General features: G+C 52.4%; 1 protein-coding gene across 1 annotated transcript in view; it reads left to right on the top strand.

The window, feature by feature from the left end:
* LOC140430228 (dynein axonemal heavy chain 5-like) overlaps positions 1-25,872 on the top strand; it is a 502,949-nt gene that overhangs the window by 262,814 nt on the left and 214,263 nt on the right. The window contains exons 47-50 of the mRNA XM_072517658.1: positions 5,295-5,429; positions 7,068-7,190; positions 14,991-15,204; positions 15,525-15,748. Coding sequence (XP_072373759.1) covers positions 5,295-5,429; positions 7,068-7,190; positions 14,991-15,204; positions 15,525-15,748 — 696 coding nt within the window. The remainder of the gene's footprint in view (positions 1-5,294; positions 5,430-7,067; positions 7,191-14,990; positions 15,205-15,524; positions 15,749-25,872) is intronic.

The raw sequence follows: 25,872 nt of genomic DNA, 5'->3' as shown, positions 1-25,872 counted from the left end.
TCCTGTCCTTTTTCCGGGACAATCACACGCGTCCCCCACAAGAGGATGCCGTCATCCACGCTGAAATCTGACAGCTTGGAGGAAAATGTCCGCAACTCGCCTGGGAGCTGTCTATGCTGCCCACCATACAGGACTATGTGTCGAACCTTTGACAGGACTGGCTCCGTCTGGGACCACTCACGGATTTGTGATGCCATGACATGCAAGGTGTCCATAAAATTTAGGGTTGCAACCACCTCACCGGTCGTGGGGGTCGACATGGGGCCGGTCGATAAAGGCAATCGGCTCAGTGCGTCGGCATTCGCTATCCGTGTTCCTAGTTTGTGCTCCAGAGAATACTCGTATGCAGCGAGCAACAAAGCCCAGCGCTGGATCCGTGCGGAAGCAATGGGCGGTATTGGCTTATCCTCTCTGAAAAGTCCCAGCAGAGACTTATGATCAGTCATGAAAGTGAAGTGGCGGCCATACACATACTGGTGGAAACGTTTCACCGCAAAGACCACTGCCAGGCCCTCCTTCTCGATCAGCGCGTACTTTTTTTCCGCTGCAGTCAATGTGCGGGAGGCGAAAGCTATCGGCCGCTCGGCCCCGTTCTCCATCTTGTGGGACAGGACGACCCCAATACCAGACGGGGATGCATCACATGTGACGAGCAATTGCTTTCCTGGATCATAGTGGGTTAGTAACACAGATGACGACAATTGTCGTTTTACCCGCCGGAAAGCGGTTTCTTGTGGCTGACCCCAAACCCAGGTGTGATTTTTCTTTAGCAGAAGATGCAAAGGGGCCAGCGTAGTTGCCAGGTTGGGGAGGAACTTCCCGTAATAGTTTACGAGGCCGAGAAAAGAACGAAGATGCGAAGTGTCAGTCGGAGCGGGGGCCTGTTGAATCGTGCGCACCTTCTCTGCGACTGGGTGCAAACCTTCGCGTCCACCAGATAACTCAGGCAGACTACTTCCTTCGCCTGAAAGACGCACTTTGTGCAACGTAAATGAACTCCAGCCTCCGAAAAGCATCTAAGGACAGCCTCTAGATTTTCCAAATGTTCCTGCGCCGACGTCCCTGTGATCAAAACGTCATCTAAGTAGACAGCGACACGCGGTAAACCTCACAAAATGCCCTCCTTAACACGTTGAAAAATAGCACAGGCAGAGGATACTCCAAAGGGCAAACGTGTATATTCATACAGGCCCCGGTGTGTATTAATCATTACATATGGTCGGGAGGCAGGGTCCAGCTCCAACTGTCGGTAGGCGTGACTCATATCCAATTTTGTGAACGAGAGTCCACCTGCAAGCTTTGCGTAGAGATCCTCTATGCGAGGCATTGGATATCGGTCGAGTCGGGAAACCGTATTCAATGTAAGTTTATAGTCGCCGCACAAGCGAACTGTGGCATCTGGCTTCATTACAGGTACAATTGGTGCTGCCCAGTCAGTGAAACGGACGGGCCTGATAATACCCAAAGTTTCCAAATGAGTGAGCTCCCCTTCTACCTTCTCGAGCAAGACGTAAGGCAACATGAGCGCCTGGAAATATCGCGGCGTGGCTCCTGGTTCGACTTGGATACGGGCTACGGCCCCTTTTATTTTCCCCAAACCGGGCTGGGATACATCTGGGTATCGTCCTAGCACCTCAGTCAACCCTCCAGAAACTGTTTGGAGAATGTGCTACCACTGCAACCGCAAATGGCGCAACCAGTCCCGACCCAACAGGCTGGGCCCATGGCCGCCCACCACGATAAGTGGGAAATAGCCCTCCTGGCGTCCATTAACAACAGGGGTCATCGTAGTTCCTGCAATGTCCAATGGTTCCCCCATGTAGGTGGCCAACCTGGCCTGTGTGTCGGTTAATGTAAGGGTCTGTATACCCTGCTTGATGCGGTCGAATGTCCTCTGGGCGATCACGGAGACCGCTGTGCCAGTGTCCAACTCCATCTCAAGCGGGTGACCATTGACCCGTACTGTCACCTTAATGGGGGCCACACGGGGAGCTGCCACACAATGCAGCTGCAGGCAGTCGTCCTCCGTCTCCATGTCCTCAGGAGTAGTCGCCGCAGGTTCATCCACATGGAAGGTACGGCCCCTGGGCTGGTCCCAGTTTCGGTCGGAACGACGCGCCTCTGGCGCCCCCAGGACCACCGTCCGCGACGGGGTCATCGCCTACAAGTCTGACATGGACATGGCTCCTCATCCATTGGTTCTGGAGAAGGCTCCCTTCGGGGAGGAATGTCCGACAGCCACTGGCGTCGATCCAGACGTCATCTCGCCCAAGGTACCGCAGGAGTGCGGGGGGATGTTTTCGGACGCATGCACTTCCATTCCCTGTACCTCCTGCACTCCCCGTTCTGTGCTCTCTCGGGAAATACTATTTGAATGGCCTGTTGAAAAGTCAATGTTGGCTCAGCTAACAACTTTCTCTGAGTGGCCGCATTGTTTTTATTAAAAGTTTTCATAAAATATCAATAACAAAATGAGAAAGAAAAAAGAACCCAACAGGGTTAAGTACAAAACACAATCTAAAAAAGCAACCCCCCAAACCCCTCCCCCCCGTACCTAAATAATAAATTAACATTAACACCCCGACTTAACACAACAGGTGTATACACCCCCTCAGACCCTCCAGTGTAAATAACATAAACAAAAATAAAGTAAACCCCCCCCCGAGCTGCTGCTGCCATTGACCAATGTCTATGGTTCTGCCAGAAAGTCTAAGAACGGTTGCCACCGCCTAAAGAACCCTTGTACCGACCCTCTCACGGCGAATTTCACCCTCTCCCATTTAATGAACCCTGGCATATCGCTGATCCAGGATTCCACGCTTGGGGGCCTCGCATCTTTCCACTGAAGGAGAATCCTTCGCCGGGCTACCAGGGACGCAAAGGCCAGAATTCCGGCCTCTTTCGCCTCCTGCACTCCCGGCTCCTCTGCCACCCCAAATATTGCGAGCCCCCAGCCCGGTTTGACCATGGATCCTACCAACCTCAACACCGTCCTCGCTGCGCCCTTCCAAAATTCCTCCAGCGCTGGGCATGCCCAGAACATATGGGTGTGATTTGCTGGGCTCCCTGAACACCTAACACACTTGTTCTCACCCCCAAAGAACCGGCTCATCCTTGTCCCGGTCATGTGTGCCCTGTGCAGCACCTTAAACTGTATGAGGCTGAGCCTCGCGCACAAAGAGGTAGAGTTCACCCTCCCTAGGGCATCTGCCCACGTCACCTCTTCAATCTCCTCTCCCAACTCCTCCTCCCACTTACCTTTCACCTCCACCACCGAGGCCTCCTCCTCCTCCTGCATCACCTGGTACGTTTCCGAGATCTTCCCCACTCCCCCCCCCCCCCGAGAGCACCCTGTCCTGTACTGTGTGTGGCAGTAGCCGCGGGAATTCCACCACCTGCCATCTGGCAAACGCCCTTAGGGTGGCCACATTGTTATACCACAAACCAAACGGTCGCGTAACATTTCTGACAAGGTCTCACCATAGTCACAGTACTCCGCAATCCTGCGTAGCCTGGATAGAAAGTCAGCAAGGGATTCTCCTGGGGTCCTCTCAGCGGTATAAAACTGGTAACGTTGGACTATCGTGGACGGAGTTAGATTAAAATGCTGCCCCACTATATTCAGAAGTTCATCAAACGTTTTGGTGTCCGGCGCAGCTGAGTACGTAAGGCTCCTAATCCCCCCAAACGTATGCGGGCCACAGGCAGTGAGCAATATGACGACCTGGCGCTCGTTTTCGGTGATATTGTTTGCCCGGAAATGGTACTGCATCTGTTGTGCGTACTGGTTCCAGCTTTCCAGCGCAGCATCAAAAACATCCAAACATCCATACAGAGGCATGGTATAATAGAAAACAACTTCCAACCTGTATCCAACAGAAATCCAGGGAGGTGGCTTCAGCAGTGTAGACAGCTATTCACTTTAACCCTCGTCGCCAGTTTTGTGAGGGCCATGAAGAATCCAGCACGAGTTTCAAGGATACAAAGAAATAACATTTATTTACAATAACATATATATACACAACAGCAGCAACCTTGCTTGCTGCTTACTCCTTCCTGCTGGCTCCAAACTGGCCAGCTTTATTTATACAGGGAGTCTGCTAATGATTTCTCCGCCCCCCTCATTGGGGAAGCTCATACTTACACTGAATTGTGGGATTGTCATTAATCTCCAGCCAATGGTAAGTAGGCAGGTTATAACACTTCACATATGTTCCAATTCTCACAGTCTTTATCAAATGCATCCTTGGTACCCCCCTTTCCCTCCATTCTGGATACCGCCTCTTGGGTCGATACTTCAACCAACTTCCTCCCTTCTGTTTCTTTTCTGTGTATGGAACAATGTAACTTGGAATTTTTTCTTTTTACCTGACTGGTTTGACTTTTTCCTGAGTAGGGCCGTACAGAGTCTTAAGACTTTTGAATCTCCATTCCCGTAGCCCATTTGGATTTATCACGTGCGCAGTTCCTGCATCCTAGTCTGCAGCCACTTCAACAGCAAGCAAATTTTTGAACTGTTATTCTTACGGATGTATTCTTTTAAAAAAAACTTTTGGAGTCAGTGGCTTTTGCTTCGCCCGATGTGTGAAACCAGTCCCGAGAATCTTTTCTCTGCTCTCAACGCTGTCTCCACTTTTCTTATTGACAATTTTTTTTTCTTCAGCAATTTTGTTTTCTTGCCTTAATCGCCCGTTTTGTCTTTTGTTATATTCTCTGAGTGCGACAAAGTGAAAAGGTATGGATGTGCCACGCACTTAGATTTCTTACAATCTTCATGAGAGATTTTATTAGGAATATTGTTCATACATCTAAAATGGACAACTGAAGCCTGCACAAAATGCTCTGCTGACGTCACTACAGATCATGTGGTGTTCCATCAGCAGGGCTGTATTCTCTGATAAAAAACAGATACAGACTCAGTTCTGGGGACTTCAACCCAAGACTGTGGGCTTCCTGTAGACTATTTGAAGTCCCTTTTACACCATGCCATGGACCTGAATATCAATTTTGTTCCATTCATATCTCTAGGCTTCAAGGAGTTGGGAGCTGTGTGAATTCTGACTATCGAACTAGCTCTATTTGCTTCTGACATTAGGTACGTCTTATGAGAAACATCTACCAGGTCTTGGGTCCAGAAAGAAATCTCTGTGACTTGTCTTCTGCTTGGCATCTTTAGATCCTGCTTCATTTTTACCCTTCCTCCAATGCTGACCTGTCCATTTTACTCTGGAAATGCATCCAGGTGTTCACGGAAGTTCACAGCCAAGATGATTTATGTTGATTTATTTTCATAGGGCGTGCTTTTGACTGGTGAACAGGGAACTGCTAAGACAGTCATCGTAAAAAGCTACCTGTCTAAGTATAACACTGAGATTCACCTGCCGAAATACCTCAACTTCTCCTCGGCCACTACACCTTTAATGTTTCAGGTAAAGAATAAATGAATAACTTCCTGCACTGCATTGAAATATGATGACACTTAACTCAGAAAGAACACAAAGCTTTCTCATAAGATGGAAATCTTTTCCTGTTCCCCTCCATCCGGCTCCCACTAATGAGGCAATTTGACATATCTCACAACTACTCACCACCACCATCAGGTCCAGGAATTTGATATCCACACATTCTTTCCCACCAATGAAGTACTATGCCTCTGTCCTTCACTGTCACCCATTCCCACAGGCAAATGTTGACATCCTGTCCTCCAGTGGGACAGTATATTACCCTTTTGTCACTGTAGCATATTACTGCACTGTAGCATGTTTCCAAACTCCCATATGTTTCTAAACTCTCCCTTCCGTAACTAAAACCCCAGTCATGTGTCATTTTATCCTATGCTTCCACACATCCACTGCCCACTTGTGGCATCCACTTTGCCAACAGTCCCCTTTCCCCCTCCTATTAACATCCTCTACTGAAGTATACTTGGAAGCACTGACTCACACGAATTGTCTTTTGTGAGTTGCTATGTTGGCTGTATCCTCTTACAAATGAGGCACTGACCTACACACATTTGCTCAACCCCACTTTTCTGACTCACTTTTCCAATACCAAGTGGGGCATTTTTCCATATTCCTTAGACTTACTTTTCCACAGACTTTCACTGTATGGCACTTGCCCTAATGTATCTCTCACAGCAATACCATGGTAGCTTCTCTCTGCTCATGGGATAAGAAGGATGATCCAGTGGGGAGGAAAAGCCACTTTCTCTGGACCATCCTTCCTTCCTCTGATTCCTCCATCTTGTTCCGTCCTTGCCTCCTTTCTTCATCCCTTCTCCTTCTCACCATTTCTCCCTATTTCCTCTCCCCCCCCATTCATCCCCTCTTATCTTCTCCCCCTTCCTCCATCTTTGTCTAGTAGTCACCTTTTAACCTTGACCTCAAGGGAGATCTATTTGCCCACAGGAACTGAGCAAATGCCACAAATAATTGGTGGACAGATAACTGAAAATTACAGACTATAATTCAGTCTCGGGGTTTGGGTGATCAATTGCTTGAATGACTCAAACACCTTGCAATTCAAGACAAACTTGAACCCCGCCATTGGATTACTACACCATAATCTGTTCCCACCGATTCATAACTGAACATTGAACTTATTTGTTTTCAATTGTTCCTTTTTTCAATACTGCTACTGTAATGTTATTTTAATTGTTAATCCTCTTGTATCAAGGTCTCTTGTGTCAATGATATGGAGGTCAGGTGCAGTCTTTGCTAACAGGAAAGAAACTTATTGGAGACAGATCTCCTCTATTATAGCCAGCAGATATCAGGTCCAACTTAGAGGCCCGAATCTAATGTTGAAATCCAAGTGACTGTCCAATGGATTGAATGGCTGACTGCCATGTAATCCCTCTCTGATATCATTATTTTATCTATTTCAGATAGTAATGTTTTTTAAAGTCATTGCGATTCAAGAAAAGCTGCTACAAATAGGATCAAAAAAGCATTCACTTTCCAAGTCAAATGTTGACAATAGTTTCACGCAATTTTGAGGATAGATGGTATAAGCAACTGAAAAGATGATTAGAATTTTCATCTTCACATTTTGACTTTTTTAACTAGAGAACTATAGAAAGTTATGTGGACAAAAGAATGGGGAATGTTTACGGACCTCAAGCTGGAAAGAAAATAACCGTATTTATAGATGATGTAAACATGCCTATTATTAACAAGTGGGGCGATCAGGTAAATAAAACCATTCAGTCAATTTACTTTGTTAACATTTTTTGATATCAGATTGCCATTATCTTGTTGACTGTATCTAACAAGACTATACTCGTGAAGTAGATATTTTCCAATATGTAGTTCCAGGTGGCCAAGAAGATTAAGTGGTCTGTAATCATTGCATGCTTTTGGCATGAGTCAGACCATTAACTTAAAGAAAACATCATTTTCTGAGTGCTGATTTCTAAAAACCTCTCTGGAGAAATTGGCAGTGCAGTACAAATATGACTACACGCTAAAGTTGCCAACCCTTCAGGACTTTTGTGGGTCTCTTGGAATCAAACAATAATTTCCAGGGTTCTTCTGAAAGGAACTCAGGAGAAAAATAATGTGGGCTTAAAAGAATCTGTATTTGTTATCTTTTAATGCTTTTGTTTATTAGATGTAAAGAATTAGCAATGAGAAAAATGGCTGCTTGACAGTCACAATTCATTCACCCAATTAAGCATTGAAGACTTTTCTCACTTTCCAAATGGTGTGGAAAGGCAGGGCACTGCAAGAGTGGCTGTGTCAGGTTATCAATGAAAGGAGTGTGAGGGCAGAGCAGTAAGAGTTAGCAGATCATGTGATGAAACCTCCAGTCATACATTCAACTAGATTTGACATCCTGCTCCATATGCAAGATTGATCTTTTCACAATACAAGTGTTTCTCAGCTTCAGTGCACTATTGTGATGTAAGCAGTACTTTGGATAAAAAGTCATCTATAAAATGGATTCCATTGAGTTAATCATTTAAAATGTTTTGGCCTTACAATATTGATTTCTAAAGTCCTTTTAAAACAAATCTGTGTAAGCGTTAGCATCAGGGGCGAAATTCTCCGTTATCGGCGGAAAGTCCGCCGATCGGCGCAAAAAACGGCGCAAATCCCACTTGTGTCACGTCATAAAAATGGGTCGATAGTCTCCGGCCCGAAATGGGCTAGCAGCGACGTGACGGGATCCGCGCTTGCGCAATGGTTCACGCCGTGCAGCGTCATACGCGCTGCACGGCGTGACGGCTCATAAGGCCGCGCAGCTCCCCCCCACCCGACCGGAACACCCGACCGCAACACCCGACTGGATGGCTAGCCGTCGCTCAGCCCTGAGGTTCGAGTCACGCGATGTGGAGGCGCTCCTGGACGCGGTGGAGCAGAGGAGGGACGCCCTGTATCCCGGGCACGGCCGCAGAGTTGCCCCACGCCACAGCCGGCGTCTGTGGAGGGAAGTTGCAGAGGCCGTCACCGCTGTGGCCCTAACACCACGGACAAGACCCAGTGCCACAAGAAGGTGAACAACCTCATCAGAGCAGGCAGGGTGAGCCTCCCCCATATCCCCCATATCCCCCCCTCCCCATATCCCCCCTCCCCATATCCCCCATATCCCCCCTCCCCCATATCCCCCCTCCCCATATTCCCCATATCTCCCCCTCCCCCATATCCCCCTCCCCCATATCCCCTCTCCCCCATATCCCCCTCCCCATATCCCCCATATCCCCCCTCCCCCATATCCCCCCTCCCCCATATCCCCCCTCCTCATACCCCCCTCCCCCATATCCCAATATCCCCCCTCCCCCATATCCCCCTCCCCCATATCCCCCCTCCCCCATACCCCCCTCCCCCATATCCCCCATATCCCCCCCTCCCCCATATCCCCCCTCCCCCATATCCCCCCTCCCCCATACCCCCCTCCCCCATATCCCCCTCCCCCATATTCCCCCTCCCCATATCCCCCCTCCCCCATATCCCCCCTCCCCCATATCCCCCTCCCCCATATCCCCCCTCCCCCATATCCCCCCTCCCCCATGTCCCCCCTCCCCATATCCCCCCTCCCCCATATCCCCCATATCCCCCCTCCCCCATATCCCCCCTCCCCCATATCCCTCCTCCCCATACCCCCCCTCCCCCATATCCCCCCTCCCCCATATCCCCCCTCCCCCATATCCCCCCTCCCCCATATCCCCCATATCCCCCCTCCCCCATATCCCCCCTCCCCCATATCCCCCCTCCCCCATATCCCCCCTCCCCCATATCACCTGATCACTGCCTGATGTCTAACCATGCATGCTTCATTGTGTATCGCAGGACCAAACGTCCAGGCACCCATCCCCGCAGATGCACACCGCCCGCAGGATGCCCCTCGGAGACCACGGGAGACGGAGAGACCCGGACCCTCCAGCATGTGACGCCCGCAGGATGCCCCTCGCACACCACGGGAGACGGAGAGACCCGGACCCTCCAGCATGCGACGCCCGCAGGATGCCCCTCGGAGACCACGGGAGACGGAGAGACCCGGACCCTCCAGCATGCGACGCCCGCAGGATGCCCCTCGCACACCACGGGAGACGGAGAGACCTGGAGCAACAGGGAGACGACACCCCCGTCACATGCGGGAGCGACCACCCAGCGATGAGGGGGGCAGCCACAGGCCCCCGTCACATCCGAGCCAGGACACCACTACCCAGGACACCACTCTCCAGGACACCCCTACCCGGGACACCACTACCCAGGACACCCCTACCCGGGACACCACTACCCAGGACACCCCTACCCGGGACAGCACTACCCGGGACAGCACTAGCCGGGACAGCACTACCCGGGACAGCACTACCCGGGACAGCACTAGCCGGGACAGCACTAGCCGGGACAGCACTACCCGGGACAGCACTACCCGGGACAGCACTACCCAGGACACCCCTACCCGGGAAGACGAAATACCGGACAGTGACTCAGAGTGGATGGGTGGAGATGAACCCCCACCCCAAAGTGCCATGGACTCAGAGTGGGACGAAGAGCATGACACAACGCCACTGCTGTCACCAACACCCTCCACCATCGCAGAAACACTCACCACGGTTGGGCACTTTAGTGATGAGGCGTCTGGTACACTCACTGGTGCGCACAACACAGCCGTCCCGGTACAGCAGGTGGAGGTAGGAGCAGCAGAGGGACCGGGCGGTCGGAGGGCAGCCCAGGCCAAGCGAACATCTGCTGCCCAGATGTATCCCGGGTTCCTGCAGTTACCACACTCACACATAGATCCGATGCAACCACCGACACGGAGACGAGCGAATAGGGTGACGGGTGGCTTGCGGCGGCTGCGGTCGCAGGTGGAGGAGTCCACCCGCGTCCAGGAGCTGGGAGTGGTCCCGGTCATGCGTGCCACCCAGGCTGACACCGCACGGGTGGCGTCCGCGGTGGAGGCAATGGGTGCGACGGTGTCAGACATGGGGGACGGTTTGCGAGGCCTGGGGCCTTCCGTGCAGGCGGCGTCTGTGGCCCAGGAAATGGCTGCCCTCTCACAGGAGGCCATGAGCCAGTGCCAGCGCCAGATGGCAGAGGCGCTCAACGCCATAGCCCAGTCTCAGCAGGCCATGGCCCAGTCTCAGCAGGCCATGGCCCAGTCTCAGCAGGCCATAGCCCAGTCTCAGCAGGCCATAGCCCAGTCTCTGCAGGCCATGGCCCAGTCTCTGCAGGCCATGGCCCAGTCTCAGCAGGCCATCGCTGAGGGCATCGGCGCCAGTGGCCATGTGCGAGCCGGCGTCGCACTGTCACAGACAGGGTTCGACAACCCCCTGGGCTCCATGGCTGCAAACCTGCAGACCCCTGTCGATACCAGCACGGGCCTCCAGGACTGGCAGCGCCAGATGTCGGGGGCGCGTCGGATGGCCAGTCCGTTCGCATCCCCCACCCATGTAGAGGCCTGGGGGCCATCGGGCACCCCGAGGGAGGAGGAGGTGGTGTGGTCCGTCCCGGCTCCCTCTGTAGGGGAGGTCCCGGTACACCGCGACACCTCGGACTCCCCCCCTTCCGTCCCAGGTGCATCGGGTGGGCAACGGGCAGGACAGGCTGGCAGCTCGCCATCCCAGTCACCCGGGCCGCAGCCTGGCCCATCTAGGCCAGGACGCCCCAGGAAACGGCCGCCAAAGGGATCCAGTGTCAGAGGGCAGGAATCACAGGAGTCCACCTCCAGTTCTGCTGTACCGTCTGGGGAACCACGTAGACGTAGTCAAAGGGCCCGTAAGGCCAAACAATTAGACACTGAGTAAGTTGGCACGGGTGCAGGGCACAGATGAGTTTTAGGGGCTAGGGCACGTGCATGAACTCCTTTGGTTATTAAAGTCAATGTTACACCTACCGAAGCTGCCTTTGTGCTCTGTCCAAAGTGTGCGGGCGTGTCATGTACGTTGAGCGCAAGTGTGTGTGTGACGGGTGGTCTTACCTCAGCCCCAGGTGAGTCTGCCCCCTTCCCCCTGGGCCGCCATCAACATCCCCCGGGCAGAGGACGGGACCGTGCGCTGCAGTGTCACAGCCGCATGCAGGGATGGTCCGGGTGGATGGTGGTACTGTGGCCATGGGTCAGACATAGTCCAACGATGTAGAGCCAGGAGCTCATCGGAGGCGGGTTGTCATCATCCTCCATGGCCTGCGATAGACACGCGTCCACCCGCAACTGGGTGAGCCCGGCCCGTTGTGCCGCCGGTGGATCGGCAATTGGGGGGGGGGTGGTGTGCATGCGGGTGGGGTGTGTGGGGTTGGGGAGGGGGTGAGGGTGCTGGGTGGGTGGATGGGTGGGGGGTGTGGGTGGTCGGCTGTTGTCATGGTGTGCGGTCTGTGGCCATACTACCCGATTCCCACGCCCATCTAGTCAGTGAAGCGGGCGTCTATCAGTCTGTCCCGTGCCCGCTCGGCCAGCCGGTAACGGTGGACAGCCACCCGCCTGTGTCTACCCCGTCTGCCCTGACCATTGCCCCCATCCCCCTCATCTGGGGAGGACTGGGCCTCTTCCTGCTGCTCCTCCACTCCGCCCTCCTCTGCCTGCAGCACATCGCCCCTCTGCTGGGCTATGTTGTGCAGGACGCAGCACACCACAATGATGCGGCCGACCCTATCTGACCGATACTGGAGGGCGCCCCCAGAGAGGTCCAGGCACCTGAAACGCACCTTCAGCACGCCAAAGCACCTCTCGATCACTCCCCTTGTCGCTACATGGGCATCATTGTAGCGGTTCTCCGCCTCATTGCGTGGCCTCCGTATAGGCGTCATCAGCCACGATCGCAATGGGTAGCCCCTGTCGCCCAGCAACCAGCCCCTCAGCCGGGGATGGCGTCCCTCGTACATGCCGGGGATGGATGACTGCGACAACACGAATGAGTCATGTACACTGCCTGGGTGACGGGCGCAGACGTGCAGGATCATCATGCGGTGGTCGCAGACCACCTGTACGTTCATTGAATAGGTCCCCTTCCTATTAGTGAACACGGCCCTGTTCTCTGCAGGTGGCCGCACGGCGACGTGCATCCCATCGATCGCGCCCTGGACCATGGGGAACCCGGCAACGGCAGAGAAGCCCACGGCCCGGGCATCTTGGCTGGCCCGGTCCACGGGGAAGCGGATGTAGCGGTGCGCCATGGCATAAAGGGCATCTGTCACTGCCTGGATGCACCGATGCACCGATGTCTGCGATATGCCGGACAGGTCCCCACTCGGTGCCTGGAATGACCCCGTTGCATAAAAGTTCAGGGCCACCGTAACCTTGATGGACACGGGGAGAGGGTGTCCCCCGCCAGTGCCACGCTGTGACAGGTGTGCCAGCAGGTGGCAGATGTGTGCCACGGTTTCCCGGCTCATCCGGAGTCTCCTCCTGCATTCCCGGTCCGTGAGGTCCTGGTATGACTGCCGGGGCCGGTACACACAGGGCGCCCTCGGGTGCCTCCGTTGCCGTGGGGCCGCGACGTCCTCCTCCCCCTCCTTGTCCTGTCGGTCAGGTGTCCCTCCAGCCTGGGCGGCTGCCGCCTGCCCCTCTGCGGCAGCCTGCGCCGCCTCTCTGGCACGCTCCTCCTCCTCCTCCTCCTCCTCCTCCTCATCCAGGGCAACATAGACATGAGCGGCTGCCACCACGGCGGCCAACATCGCTGGATGGTCTGAAAACATGACGGCCTGGTGGGGGGGAGGGGAACGACGACATGTCATCATTGCCCATATCCCCTCCTCCCCCCAGCCAGGTGGCATGGACCGCATGGGTCCAACTGTTGGAGGCTGGCACCTGGCCAGGTGGACCAACTCATTTGCCCTCCCATCACCCACCCCGGCACGGACCCCCTCCCCAACCTCCACCCCAGCACGGACCCCCCCCAACCCCCAACCTCCACCCCGGCACGGACCCCCCCCCCAACCTCCACCCCGGCACGGACCCCCTCCCCAACCTCCACCCCAGCACGGACCCTCCCCAACCCCCAACCTCCACCCCAGCACGGACCCCCTCCCCAACCTCCACCCCAGCACGGACCCCCCCCAACCCCCAACCTCCACCCCAGCACGGACCCCCCCTGCAACCTCCACCCCAGCACGGACCCCCCCCCAACCCCCAACCTCCACCCCAGCACGGATCCCCCCCAACCCCCAACCTCCACCCCGGCACGGACCCCCCCCAACCCCCAACCTCCACCCCAGCACGGACCCCCCCTCCAACCTCCATCCCAGCACGGACCCCCCCCCCAACCCCCAACCTCCACCCCAGCACGGATCCCCCCCCAACCCCCAACCTCCACCCCGGCACGGACCCCCCCCCAACCCCCAACCTCCACCCCAGCACGGACCCCCCCCAACCTCCACCCCGGCACGGACCCCCCCCAACCTCCACCCCAGCACGGACCCCCCCCAACCCCCAACCTTCACCCCAGCACGGACCCCCTCCCCAACCTCCACCCCAGCACGGACCCCCTCCCCAACCTCCACCCCAGCACGGACCCCCCCCAACCCCCAACCTCCACCCCAGCATGGACCCCCCCCACAACCTCCACCCCGGCACGGATCCCCTCCCCAACCCCCAACCTCCACCCCGGCACGGACCCCCCCCCCCCCAACCTCCACCCCAGCACGGACCCCCTCCCGGCACTCCCCCGGAGCCCAGCCTACTCTAACCACCCCCCCCCCCCCACCCCCGCCGCACACACACACACACAAGCCGAGACACACCTCTCCTCACGCAATCAGTCTGCGGCCACGCCATTTCCTGCCCAGAGCCAACCCCCCAGGCCGTCACTCACCTCCTCGCTGGTCGGCGTGAGCCTGGAGCACCGGGTCACGCCGTGAAAAGGAGGTTTGATTCACGTCGACGTGAACGGTCATCACGTCGACGGGACTTCGGCCCATCCGGAAGGGAGAATATCGGCAGGCCGAAAATCGGCTGCCTTGCGCAGACCCGTGACATTCTCCGCGGCAGCGGCGCCATTAACGCCCCGCCGACTTTTCTCCCTTCGGAGACTTCGGCGGGGGCGGGATTCACGGCGGCCAACGGCCATTCTCCGACCCGACGGGGGGTCGGAGAATGACGCCCCATGACACAAATGTCATAAATGTTTACATTGCACCCATAAAAATTAAGGAAATATTTCATCCTGGTAAGAGCAGACGGCAAAGCTTGTTCTTTTGAAACATTCAATTTAAAAATTGGGACAACAAAATTCCAGGATATGTCATTGAGTACTATATCTATACTATATTCTTCTAGACCCGTTTTTGAACAAATGGCACATTTTTTCACAATGTTGAATTGGTAAAATAAATTTTCGCTTTGATATTTTTAATGCTTTTGACAATGGTACACAACTGTCTGACACAGTTGACAATTTACATTTAGCTGTACTCAATTTCCAACAATATAATGAGATGCGACCCTACCTTTCTGCAGGGTTGGGATTGGGACCTTCCATCGTGAGAGAGGGGTTGGATGAAGTTATGACAGGAAAACTTGAGTAAAATATTATTTTGTCATGCCCTAAGGTTACCAATGAGATTTTGAGACAGCTGATGGAACAAAGGGGGTTCTATAACTTGGAGAAGCCAGGAGAGTTCACACATATTGTGGACATCCAGCTTATTGCTGCGATGATCCACCCTGGTGGAGGACGGAATGATATTCCTCAAAGACTGAAGAGACATTTCTCTATTTTTAATTGTACACTGTATTCCAATATCTCCATCGACAAAGTCTTTGGTAAGTTGGGTTTTAAGGATATATTTGACCTTTTTTCTTGTTGCAAAATGTAACTGTTATAATTTACAGATTAGACTTGCCACCCTGCATGTAAAATTCACAAATTATATTAAATTCACAGCAGGGAGTAGAAATGTAATTAGCATCCATATATTTCAGTTATGATTTGTCTTCTGAACCTTTATTTTTTGTGAGCTAATTCAATATTTAGGAATAGGTTTAAAATAAGTGTTTTGGGGGCTAAGAAATGTTTTCAAAAGTGTACTTAAGTAATTCAGCAAGATTTTCTCCACTGTAATATTTTTTCCTCATGGCCGCAGGTGTGATTGGAGTTGGTCATTTCTGCGAGGAGCGGGGATTTACTGAGGAGGTTACAAACTTGGCAGCTCAGCTTGTTCCCATCACGCGCAAATTGTGGCAAGTTGTCAAAGTTAAGATGCTTCCAACGCCAGCCAAGTTTCATTATGTGTTTAATTTGCGAGATCTCTCCAGAATTTGGCAAGGCATGCTCAACGCCACTGCAGAGGTCATTTGTTACAAAGAGGTAAGGTTTTCAATAACAACAATGGTGGCTGCACTTCAAAAGTACCTAATTACCTATAAAGCACTATAGGACACCTTGAGGACACAATAAGACATTCCATAAACACAGGTTCTTCATTTTATCTATCCTCCTTCCAAATACGAACACCGGGCGCTATTCTCCCCCCCATGCCGGGTGGGAGAATCGGCGGAGCGCACGCGAATCGCGCCACGCCGCCCCGACCCCCGCACGCGATTCTCCCACCCCCCCGGAATCCAGCAGCACGCGGTTCGCACCGGGCCGCTCGGAGAACTGGCGAGCGGCGATTCTCCGGCCGGATGGGCTGAGCGGCCGCTACGACACGAAAGGTTCCCGCCGGCGCCGTCCACCGCTGGTCGCTGCCGGCGGGAACTCTGCGGGATCACTGGGGGCAGCCTGTGGGGGGCGAGGGGGGCTCCTTCACTGGGGTGGCCTCCGATGGGGTCTGGCCTGCGATCGGGGCCCACCGATCGGCGGGCCAGCCTCCACCCCCCCCCCCCCCCCCCCCCCCCGGCCTACCTCCTTCCGCATGCGGCCCCAGAACATCGGCTCCATGTTGATGAGGGGCCGGCGTGCATAAGACGTTCCCCACGCATGCGCAGGATAGCGCGGCCCAACTGCTCATGCGCAAGATTGGGCTGCCCCGACTGCTCATGCGCGGGTTGGCGCGGCGCGCATTTGGTGCCGCGTAAGGACGCTGGAGCGGCGTGAACCGCTCCAGCGCCGTGCTGGCCCCCTATGGGGGCCAGAATAGGCCGTGTCCAGGTCTGTTTGCGCCATCGTGAAACGCGACGGCGTACACGACGGCGCGAACACCTGGCCTCAATATCGGAGAATCGCCCCCCACCATGCTTCACAACGTTACTTTATGTTCACTCGTCTCATAAGCTTCCTCATTTTAACCCCAGCTTTGGATTTCTTCACAATTCCCTTTGTTATATTACATGTGAGCTTGTTTGGGTCTGGAGACCTGGGATCCATTTTCTCTCTCATCCAAGTTAACAAAAAACAACACAAAAGCAAATGCTGCAGGTGCTGGAAATCTAAAATGAAAACAGAAAATGCTGGGAACAGGCAGCAGTCTCGGCTTTACCTCATGTGAGAAAAACAGTTGAAGGGTGCAATTCGACCCAAAAATTACCACTTTGTGCCCGGCGTAGATCGGGGCGCAGTTCATTTTTTGGGTGAGTAGCTGGAGAGGGAAAAATCGCGCCGGGTGCAAACCATTTTGCGATTCACCTGGCCCCCTTCCGTTGGCGAGTTCCGGATCTCGTCCAAAAATGGTGTGGATATCATTAACCCTCATTTGCATTCATTTCAATCACATTAACAAGATTGAAGTTGAATGCATTGGCCTCCTGGGAATTACCCGACTCCCCAGCGGGAAGTCACGTGGACATTGTGTAGTACTCCTTTTCAAAAACGTGAAACTTTCTCAGTAATTACTGAGGGGAGGGGAGGATGAGAGTAGCCATTTCCATTTTCCAGCATGCAGCTCAAGGACACTGCAGCTGCTGTCCCAGTGATTTCAGGGGTCGGGAGGGGTGGGAGAGGGGGGGGTTTCTGCGGTGGGGGGGGGGGGGGGGGGAAGTATTGTGGAGACCCATAACAGGGACAACCATAGCGGCAGCTTGCCTGACCCACCAAACACTTCCAGGACAGAGCCCTGCTGCGGCTTCTATCCTGAAATTCAATTTCACTCCATTTGACTGTGAACAGCCTCCAGCTTGACAGCTGAAGAATATTTCAAATGAGGTATTAGCGTCGTTATTGTGATAGTACTTCACACTCCTCAACTCTCAATTTCCTCCTTGAGGGCACACGTGCCATGCCTCAGAGGAAGATTAGTGAATTGCGTGTCCAGTAAACTTGGATGCCTGAACCGTGTGCCTGAACTCAAGGAGCATCGGCACCATAGAGGCAGCTGCCAAAAATTAATCACTAAAGAGCAGGACTTCACCACTGAGGATCTTCTCGCGACCAAAGGGTAAGTAATAATAATAATCTTTATTATTGTCACAAGTAGGCTTACATTAACACTGCAATGAAGTTACTGTGAAAATCTCCTGACTGCAACACTCCGGCGACTGTTCGGGTACACAGAGGGAAAATTCAGAATGTCCAATTCATCTAACAAGCACATCTTTCGGTACTTGTGGGAGGAAACTGGGGAACCCGGAGGAAACCCACGCAGACACGGGAAGAACGTGAAGACTCCGCACAGACAGTGACCCAAGTCGGGAATCGAACCTGGGACCCTGGCGCTGTGAAATGACAGCGCTAATCACTGTGCTACCAAGTGTGTGGATGAGCAGCGGGTAGCTGAGCACGGTCTTCCCAATCTTCCCAGCAGAGGTCTGGGGCCGAGGAGCTCCTGATGGTGAGTGGTGAGTGACTTGGAGGGGAACCTCCAGATGGTGGGGTTCCCAGGTATCTTCTACTCTTGTACTTCTAGATGGTCGTGAGTTTAAAAGGTGTTGTCTAAGGAACCTTGGTGTGTTACTGCAGTGCATCTTGTAGATGGTACACATGGCTGCCACTGAGCGTCCGTGAGTAGGTTATTGCTGAGTAAGTGCCACTTGATAGCATTGCTGATGCCTCCTTCCATCACTTGGTTGATGATGGAGAGTAGACTGATAGAGCGGTAATTGGCCGGGTTGGATTTGTCCTGTTTCTTTTGTCGAGGACACACCTGGCCAATTTTCCACATTGCTGGGTAGATGCCAGTGTTGTAGCTGTACTGGAACAGCTTGGCTAGGGGTGCGGCATGTTCTGGAACACTAGTATTCAGTACTGTTGCCGGGATAATGCCAGGGCCCATTGCCTTTGCAAAGTATCCAGTGCCTTCAGTCGTTTCTTGACATCACGTGGAGTGAATCATATTGGCTAAAGACTGACATCTGTGATGCTGGGGATCTCCAGAGGAGACTGAGACGAATCATCCACTCAGCACTTCTGGCTGAAGATTGTTACGAGTGCTCAGCCTTGTCTTTTACACATATGTGTTGGGCTCCTCCATCATAGAGGATGGGGATATTTGTGGAGCCTCCTCCTCCAGTGAGTTGTTTAATTGTCCACCACCATTCTAGGCTATGCGACAGGACTACAGAGCTTAGATCTGATGCATTTGTTGTGGAATCGCTTAGCTCTGTCTATTACTTGCTGCTTATGCTGTTTGGCACACGAGTAGTCCTATAGCTTCACCAGGTCGACACCTCATTTTTTGGTATGCCTGATGTTCCTCCTGGCATGCTCTCCTGCACTCTTCATTGAACCAGGGTTGATCCCCTGGCTTGGTGGTAATGGTAGAGTGGGGGAATGTGCCAGGCCATGAGGTTCAGATTGTGGCTGAGTACAATTCTGCTGCTGCTGATGGCCCGCAGCTCCTCATGGATGCCCAGTCTTGAGTTGCTAGATCTGTTCGCAGTCTGTCCCATTTAGCACAGTGCTAGTGCCACACAACATGATGGAGGGTGTCCTCAATGTGAAGATGGGACTTTGTCTCCACAAGGATTGTGTGGTGGTTACTTCTGACGATACTGTCATGGACAGATGCATCTGCAGCAGGCAGGTTGGTGAGTGTGGTGTTGGGTGCTCTGGTGCACAGATGAGCCAACACAGTTGTATGTGGTACAACTCTATTTTATTATAACTCTTATAATACAGTTCGTTCTGGATACTCTGCACGTGCTGTCTCCCTGAGTGTGTTTGGTAACCAATGTGTCCTGGTTCTTCTCTGCAGCTAATACTGACCACCGGGGGTCGTGTCTGTGCTTTTATATCTTTCTGTCATTGGTTGTGGTGTTGTGTGTTCTGATTTGTCTGTTGGTGTGTCTATCATGATGTGTGTGTTTGAATATCATGACATCCCCCCTTTTTACAAAGATATGTGCCTACGTGGTTATAAATATAATTGTGTCGTGAGTGCATCGAAGAGTGTGTGTGTGTGTTATGTACAGCGTGTGTATATGACGTAACTATTTACATGGGGCGATGTTGGGTGCGTCACACTAACAAGGTTGTACCATAACAAAACTTGGATGCGAGAGAAAAAAAAAAAAAACTTGAACATTGGTCTGGTCAGACGATATCTGGAACAATAAACAACAACAGGTTATAATACAGAAGTGTTTGACTTTTTGAACGTATGAACAGCGTTATAAGTCCAGTCTAATGGGTGACCGCCTCAAGAATGGGCTGGTCCTCAAGCCGGTTCAGCTGTGGAGATTTGGGGTCACACTGGTTCACCTTGGACTGTTGGAGGTGATGCTGTTGCCGAAGTCTCTACTTTACCATTTGTTGTACTTCGTGCAGTGCTTGGTTTTTTCATTCGTGCAAATATAACATTCAACATCTTTGTTAGTGGTGCCTTGGCTGTGGTTTGGTTCTGGTGGCGATGGAAGGGGCATGATCCGTGGCATCTCCACGAAGTCATCCTTGGGAACCAGTGGAGGATCCGGCGTGTGCGTACGGTTCAGTTGCGAGCGTGGAAGGCGGCGCAAAGCTCGCTGATTGCGCCTACGCACCAATCCATCCGCCCTGCATGCCAGGAACAAGGTGGAGTCTTTTTCTTTTTATGTTTGTGGTGGACGGCATCTTGTAGCCGATGGGTCGTTGCCATCGAAGTAGCACCATCACTAATATCATGCAAGGCGATGACTGTGCCAGATGTGGAAGTTGGCCGAGACCGTGTACGCTGGTTCCGGCCACCTGCTGTGCCGGAAGGGCGACTCCGCAGAGAAACGTCGAAGCATGTCGACTTGGAGAGAGAATTGTTGCTCGCATCAACGTCTGGCGATGGCGCGAATTGGTGTGTCCATCTTGGACCGCCGGTGCTGGTTGCCACTGCCGACCCAGTGGGACTGCCACGCGATCCATTCCCTGTCGCCGTGGCATCCGCCGTCACCCTGAGCGTGCCATCACCGAGGCCGCGACACCGCCCGTCCGGAGCAAGGTCTGGCGTGCGCGAATCAGAGTCGGCGCTTGGCTGCTCCCCACCTGGAGTCCGGTCTGCCTTCCGTCGATGCCCCCCGTCCGGAGTCCCAACAGGTTCACTGGAGGCAGCCGAGATTCCCTGAAGCTGCACTTCTGGAGTCGGAACATGCAGGAATGCACCAACCAGTGGAGAGGGTCGAGCCATCGAGGGTGGAAGCGGTGCGCTGCCACCGCAGTCGTCAGTGGTCCCACCGTGATCGTCGAGTGCCTCGGTACGCACTAGGCGAGGTCTGTCACCTTGCACCTTTTGCATGGGAAGTGGGATGCTGTCGTCACTCGTCTCACATCCCGTGGATAGATCCTCATTAGCAGCTTGCTGTTCACTAGGGTTGGGTAAATTGTCAGAGTTTTCATCTGGTGGTGCACACCATGTTGGTGGACTGTCATTGTCTTGCCGTTGTCCTTCATTTGGGCTTTTCTTCTTTGGAATTTTAAATCTTCCCCCAGACATTGCAGAACCTTGTTTATTACCCCCAAATTCTCCCATAGGTATGGTCTCGAATATAGGATCCAATGTTTCTATCGACATTGTACTATTTTCCAAAGAACATTCCGTTTCACTTTTCTTCTCAGGTGCCTCATATGTATCTTTGTCTAATGTACATGCCTTCATGGTCTCTGGGTCTGATTTTGCTGGGACTGGCATGGTCACAGTCTCTCTTTTACTGTTCTCAATTGCCCACATTATACTCCCCATACATAACTGCTTAATCACTGGGGTTAGTGTGGTACAATGGATAATCGGGTCGACCTTATCTGCATCTTCACCATTAGTGGAAAGCACACTTGGTTCACTTGAAACTGCTGTGGGTTTTAAATTCGTTATCTGGCTACTCGATGTCGGTGTCCTCAGGATTCTTGCTCCAATGTTCTGCTCAATAATCAGTGGAGCGTGTATAGGTTCAATGCAATTAATGTTCCCCTCAAGGTTTGAAGAGTCATTACTGACTAACTGCTGGTCTCCGAAGTTGGGATTTTGCGGTGTTGTGTTGAAGGGAGACATTTGTCCCTGCTGTAGATATGATTCAGGTTGTGTTATTTCCATTACCTGAGGATCAATGTCTTGTCCATTTTTTCGATCCGTACTAAAACACTGGCAATTCTCAGTCTGCTCCTTGCAAGTTAAACATTCAATTAATTTCGTTAGCAAATCCTCAGCATCCTTCTGTGGCCGTGCAGCATTATTAATCTCTGTTCGGCTATAATGATCCTGAAGGTCAGCGCATAAACCTTTTTTCTTCGGGCTTGGACGAGGCGATTCCTTTGGCTTGTCTTCAGTTGGGCTTGAACAGTCTTCAGCGCTGTGCCCTTCATTGTAGCATGAGAGACCGTCATGTTCATGCTGCTGTGTAGTGGAGCATGGTAGGCTGTTATAGCCTTCTTGCTGTTCACGTGAGCATGGCAGACTTGCATCGTCTGCCGCTGGTTGTCTGTGTACACTGAGGTATGCCGGCAGGTATCGATCCACTCCTGTACCATGTGGTGTTGGGTGCTCTGGTGCACAGATGAGCCAACACAGTTGTATGTGGTACAACTCTATTTTATTATAACTCTTATAATACAGTTTGTTCTGGATACTCTGCACGTGCTGTCTCCCTGAGTGTGTTTGGTAACCAATGTGTCCTGGTTCTTCTCTGCAGCTAATACTGACCACCGGGGGTCGTGTCTGTGCTTTTATATCTTTCTGTCATTGGTTGTGGTGTTGTGTGTTCTGATTTGTCTGTTGGTGTGTCTATCATGATGTGTGTGTTTGAATATCATGACAGTGAGGATGAGGTCAAGTATGTTTTTCCCACTTGTTGGTTCCCTCACCACCTGCTGCAGTCCCAGTCTAGCAGCTATGTCCTTTAGGACCCAGCCAGCTCGGTCTGTGGCGGTATTACCGAGCCACTCTTGGTGATGGACATTGAAATCCCCCACCCAAAGCATATTCTGCGCCTTTGCCACCCTTACTGCTTCCTCCAAGTGGTGTTCAACATGGAGGAGTGCTGATTCATTAGCTGATGGTGGCCGGAATGTGGTAATCAGCAGGAGGTTTCATTGCCCATGTTTAACCTGTAGCTATGAGACTTTATGCGGTCCAGAGTTGATGTTGAGGACTCCCAGGGCAACTACCTCCCGACTGTATATCACCGTGCTGCACCACCTCTGCTGACTCTGTCTTGCTGGTGAGACAGGACATACCCAGGAATGGTGATAGTGGTGCCTGGGACATTGTCTGTAACGTATGATTCTGGGAGTATGACTATGTCAGGCTGTTGCTTAACTAGTCTGTGAGATAGCTCTCCCAACATTGGCACAGCCCCAGATGTTAGTAAGGAGGACTTTGCAGGGTCAACAGGGCTGGGTTTGCCATTGTCGTTTCCAGTGCCTGGTTCAAGGCCGGGTGATCCGTCCAGTTTCATTCCTTTTTTGTGTTTTCGTCGCGGTTGAATACAACTGAGTGGCTTGCCCGGCCATTTCTGAGGGCATTTAAGAGTCAACCACATTGCTGTAGGCCAGACCAGAAAAGGATGGCAGATTTCCTTCCCTGAAGGACATTAGTGAACCAGACGGGTTTTTACGATAATCGACAATGGCTTCATGGTCATCATTAGACTTTTAATTCCAGATATTTTATTGTTTTAAATTCCATCACCTGCCATGATGGGGTTCGAACCCGGATCCCCAGATCATCATCCTGGGTCTCTGGATTACTAGTCCAGTGCCAATACCACTATGCCACTGCCTTCCCTAACAGCCGACAGCCGTTACGCCTCGCGATCTAACCAGATCTCCCGAGATATTGTGCGACTGGGGCAGGGTCCAGTTTCGCATGGTTAATTGATTTTAAAAACCCACTTAGCAGTGCTGATGCCAGATCAAACGGCCACCCGGCATCGATCAGTCTCACCGAGGAGAAGCCCGCCAGGCGGTGTTCAGCACTTGACGCCACAAAGGGGGACCAAGCTTACTGGCACTTGGGGGGGTCTCCCAGGTGATCACAGGCCACCAGGTGGTGGGCCTCTGATCAGGCTGGCACCGTGGAACTGCTGGTGCATCTTGACACTGCCAGCCTGGCACCCTGGCAGAGCCACCTGGGCAGCCTGGCGGTGTGGAAAGAGGCAGACTCGGACAGCAAGAAAATGGTGAAGAAATTCAGAGCGAGAAATAGCATGGAGAGAGGTTGTCCCGGCCAGTTAAAATGGCAGGAAAAGGGAGAGGAGCTTCAGAGTGAGTAATTGTGCGGGGAGAGGCAAACCTGGCCAGTTAAAGAGCAGAGGAGAGGGCGAGGAGCTCACCATAAACAGAGTGGGAGAATCAAAGCGTGGCATCATAGGAAAATAGTAAGTCCATTGACTGGTAAGTAACTGCTAATTTACTTTCAGATTAAATGGGCGGCACAGTGGTTAGCACTGCGGCCTCACAGTTCCAGGGTCCTGATTTCAATTCTGGCCTCGATTCCAGCTTGGGTCACTGTCTGTGCAGAGTCTGCACATCCTCCCCGTGTGAGCGTGGATTTCCTCCAGGTGCTCCGGTTTCCTCCCACAGTCCAAAGATGCGCAGGTTAGGTGGATTGGCCATGCTAAATTGCCACTTAGTGTCCAAAAGGTTACGGGGATCGGGTGGAGGCATGGGATTAAGTTGGGTGCTCTTCCCAAGAGCCAGTGCTGACTCGATGGGCCGAATGGCCTCCTTGTACACTGTAAATTCTATGATTCTAAAGGTAAAAAGTAGAAATATTTTACAGATTACAAAAAATAAAAACCAGCTGGAAATAAAAAACACATTAAAAATGAATTAAATAATATAGTGATGCAGGGCCAGGAGATTTGTTGTACCCGCATGACGTGGGAGCTGGTGGATTCTATTGTGGTTCCTCATGAATACATCTGTTGCAACTTTTGGTTGCTTGAGGAACTTCGACTCAGAGTTGATGAGCTGGAATCTGAGCTTTGGACGCTGCGACACATCAGGGAGGGGGCGAGTTACCTGGACGCTGTGTTTCAAGAGACAGTCACACCCCTTAGATTGACTACCTTGAATTTGGCCAATGGTCAGGGCCAGGTGTAGCCATCTGGGATGGCCACTTACAAAGGATCCCAGGAAATATGGCCACCTGCAAAGGGCCATGGGAAATATGGTCAACCCAGGACTCAGACACTCAGAGCTTATGTATATCGGCAACTCAGATAACTAGACGCTATCGAAACCCCCAGCTACTTTGCATTCTAATGGCCCATTTCCCCAGAACAAAAGATCTGTACTCAGGTAACAGGTACAGAAACAGACTCATCGTCGCCACTCCCTTTGCTCAGGGAGCCCAAAAAGCCAAGGTCAATGACCGCTCAGGACACGCCCCGCCATCAAGGCACCCGCCCCTTTATTGGCCAAAATCGAAGGCAGTAATCGAAGCCTGACGAATTATTGGGTCCAAAGCTAAGGACCGCCCAAAAGAGCGCGAAACCCCAGAAGGATAAAGCGAGACACTGCTATGTGTTTGGTCTCTCTTGGCCCCGGAGCTCGGTCTCTCTTGGCCCCAACCTACGCCAAAAACCAAGTGTAGCATCATGACCCGAAGACAAGTTCAAGACCAACGATCGCTACCAGACGGATGAGCCCAGCAGAAATGAAGTCACTTCTCCAAACCTAACCACGCAAGATCCGAAGAAAGGCCTTGTTCCTCTGCATAAAGCCGGGTGCCTGAAGTTAAGTACAGGTTGTTGTAGTGTTAGGTGTAATTTAGCTTGTAGTGTTTTATGTTGCATGTCGAAGTAATTCTTGTGTGTAAATAAACTATCATTGAACTTGAACTAACTAACTGGTTGTTTGGTCTTTGATCGATATCTGGTAAAACCTTGTGGTGGTATCATTTGATATGTGGTGACTCTGAAAAGCAATATCATCATTAATAACTGTCATATCAGTATCCAGTTAAAAAGAGCAACACAGGAGGGTGTGACTATGAGTGAGGTAGGTACAAGGATCCAGGAGGTAGGGTTGCAGGAACCTCAGCCCTTGTCCTTGTCCAATAGGTTTGAGATTCTTGCTCCCTATGTGGATGAGCGCAGGGACTTTCATAGAATTTACAGTGCAGAAGGAGGCCATTCGGCCCATCGAGTCTGCACCGG

Source organism: Scyliorhinus torazame, chromosome 10 (genome assembly GCF_047496885.1).
Source record: "Scyliorhinus torazame isolate Kashiwa2021f chromosome 10, sScyTor2.1, whole genome shotgun sequence".
Classification (NCBI taxonomy): domain Eukaryota; kingdom Metazoa; phylum Chordata; class Chondrichthyes; order Carcharhiniformes; family Scyliorhinidae; genus Scyliorhinus; species Scyliorhinus torazame.
Note: the sequence above shows the minus strand (reverse complement) of the source record. Positions and strands in the feature narration are given on the sequence as shown.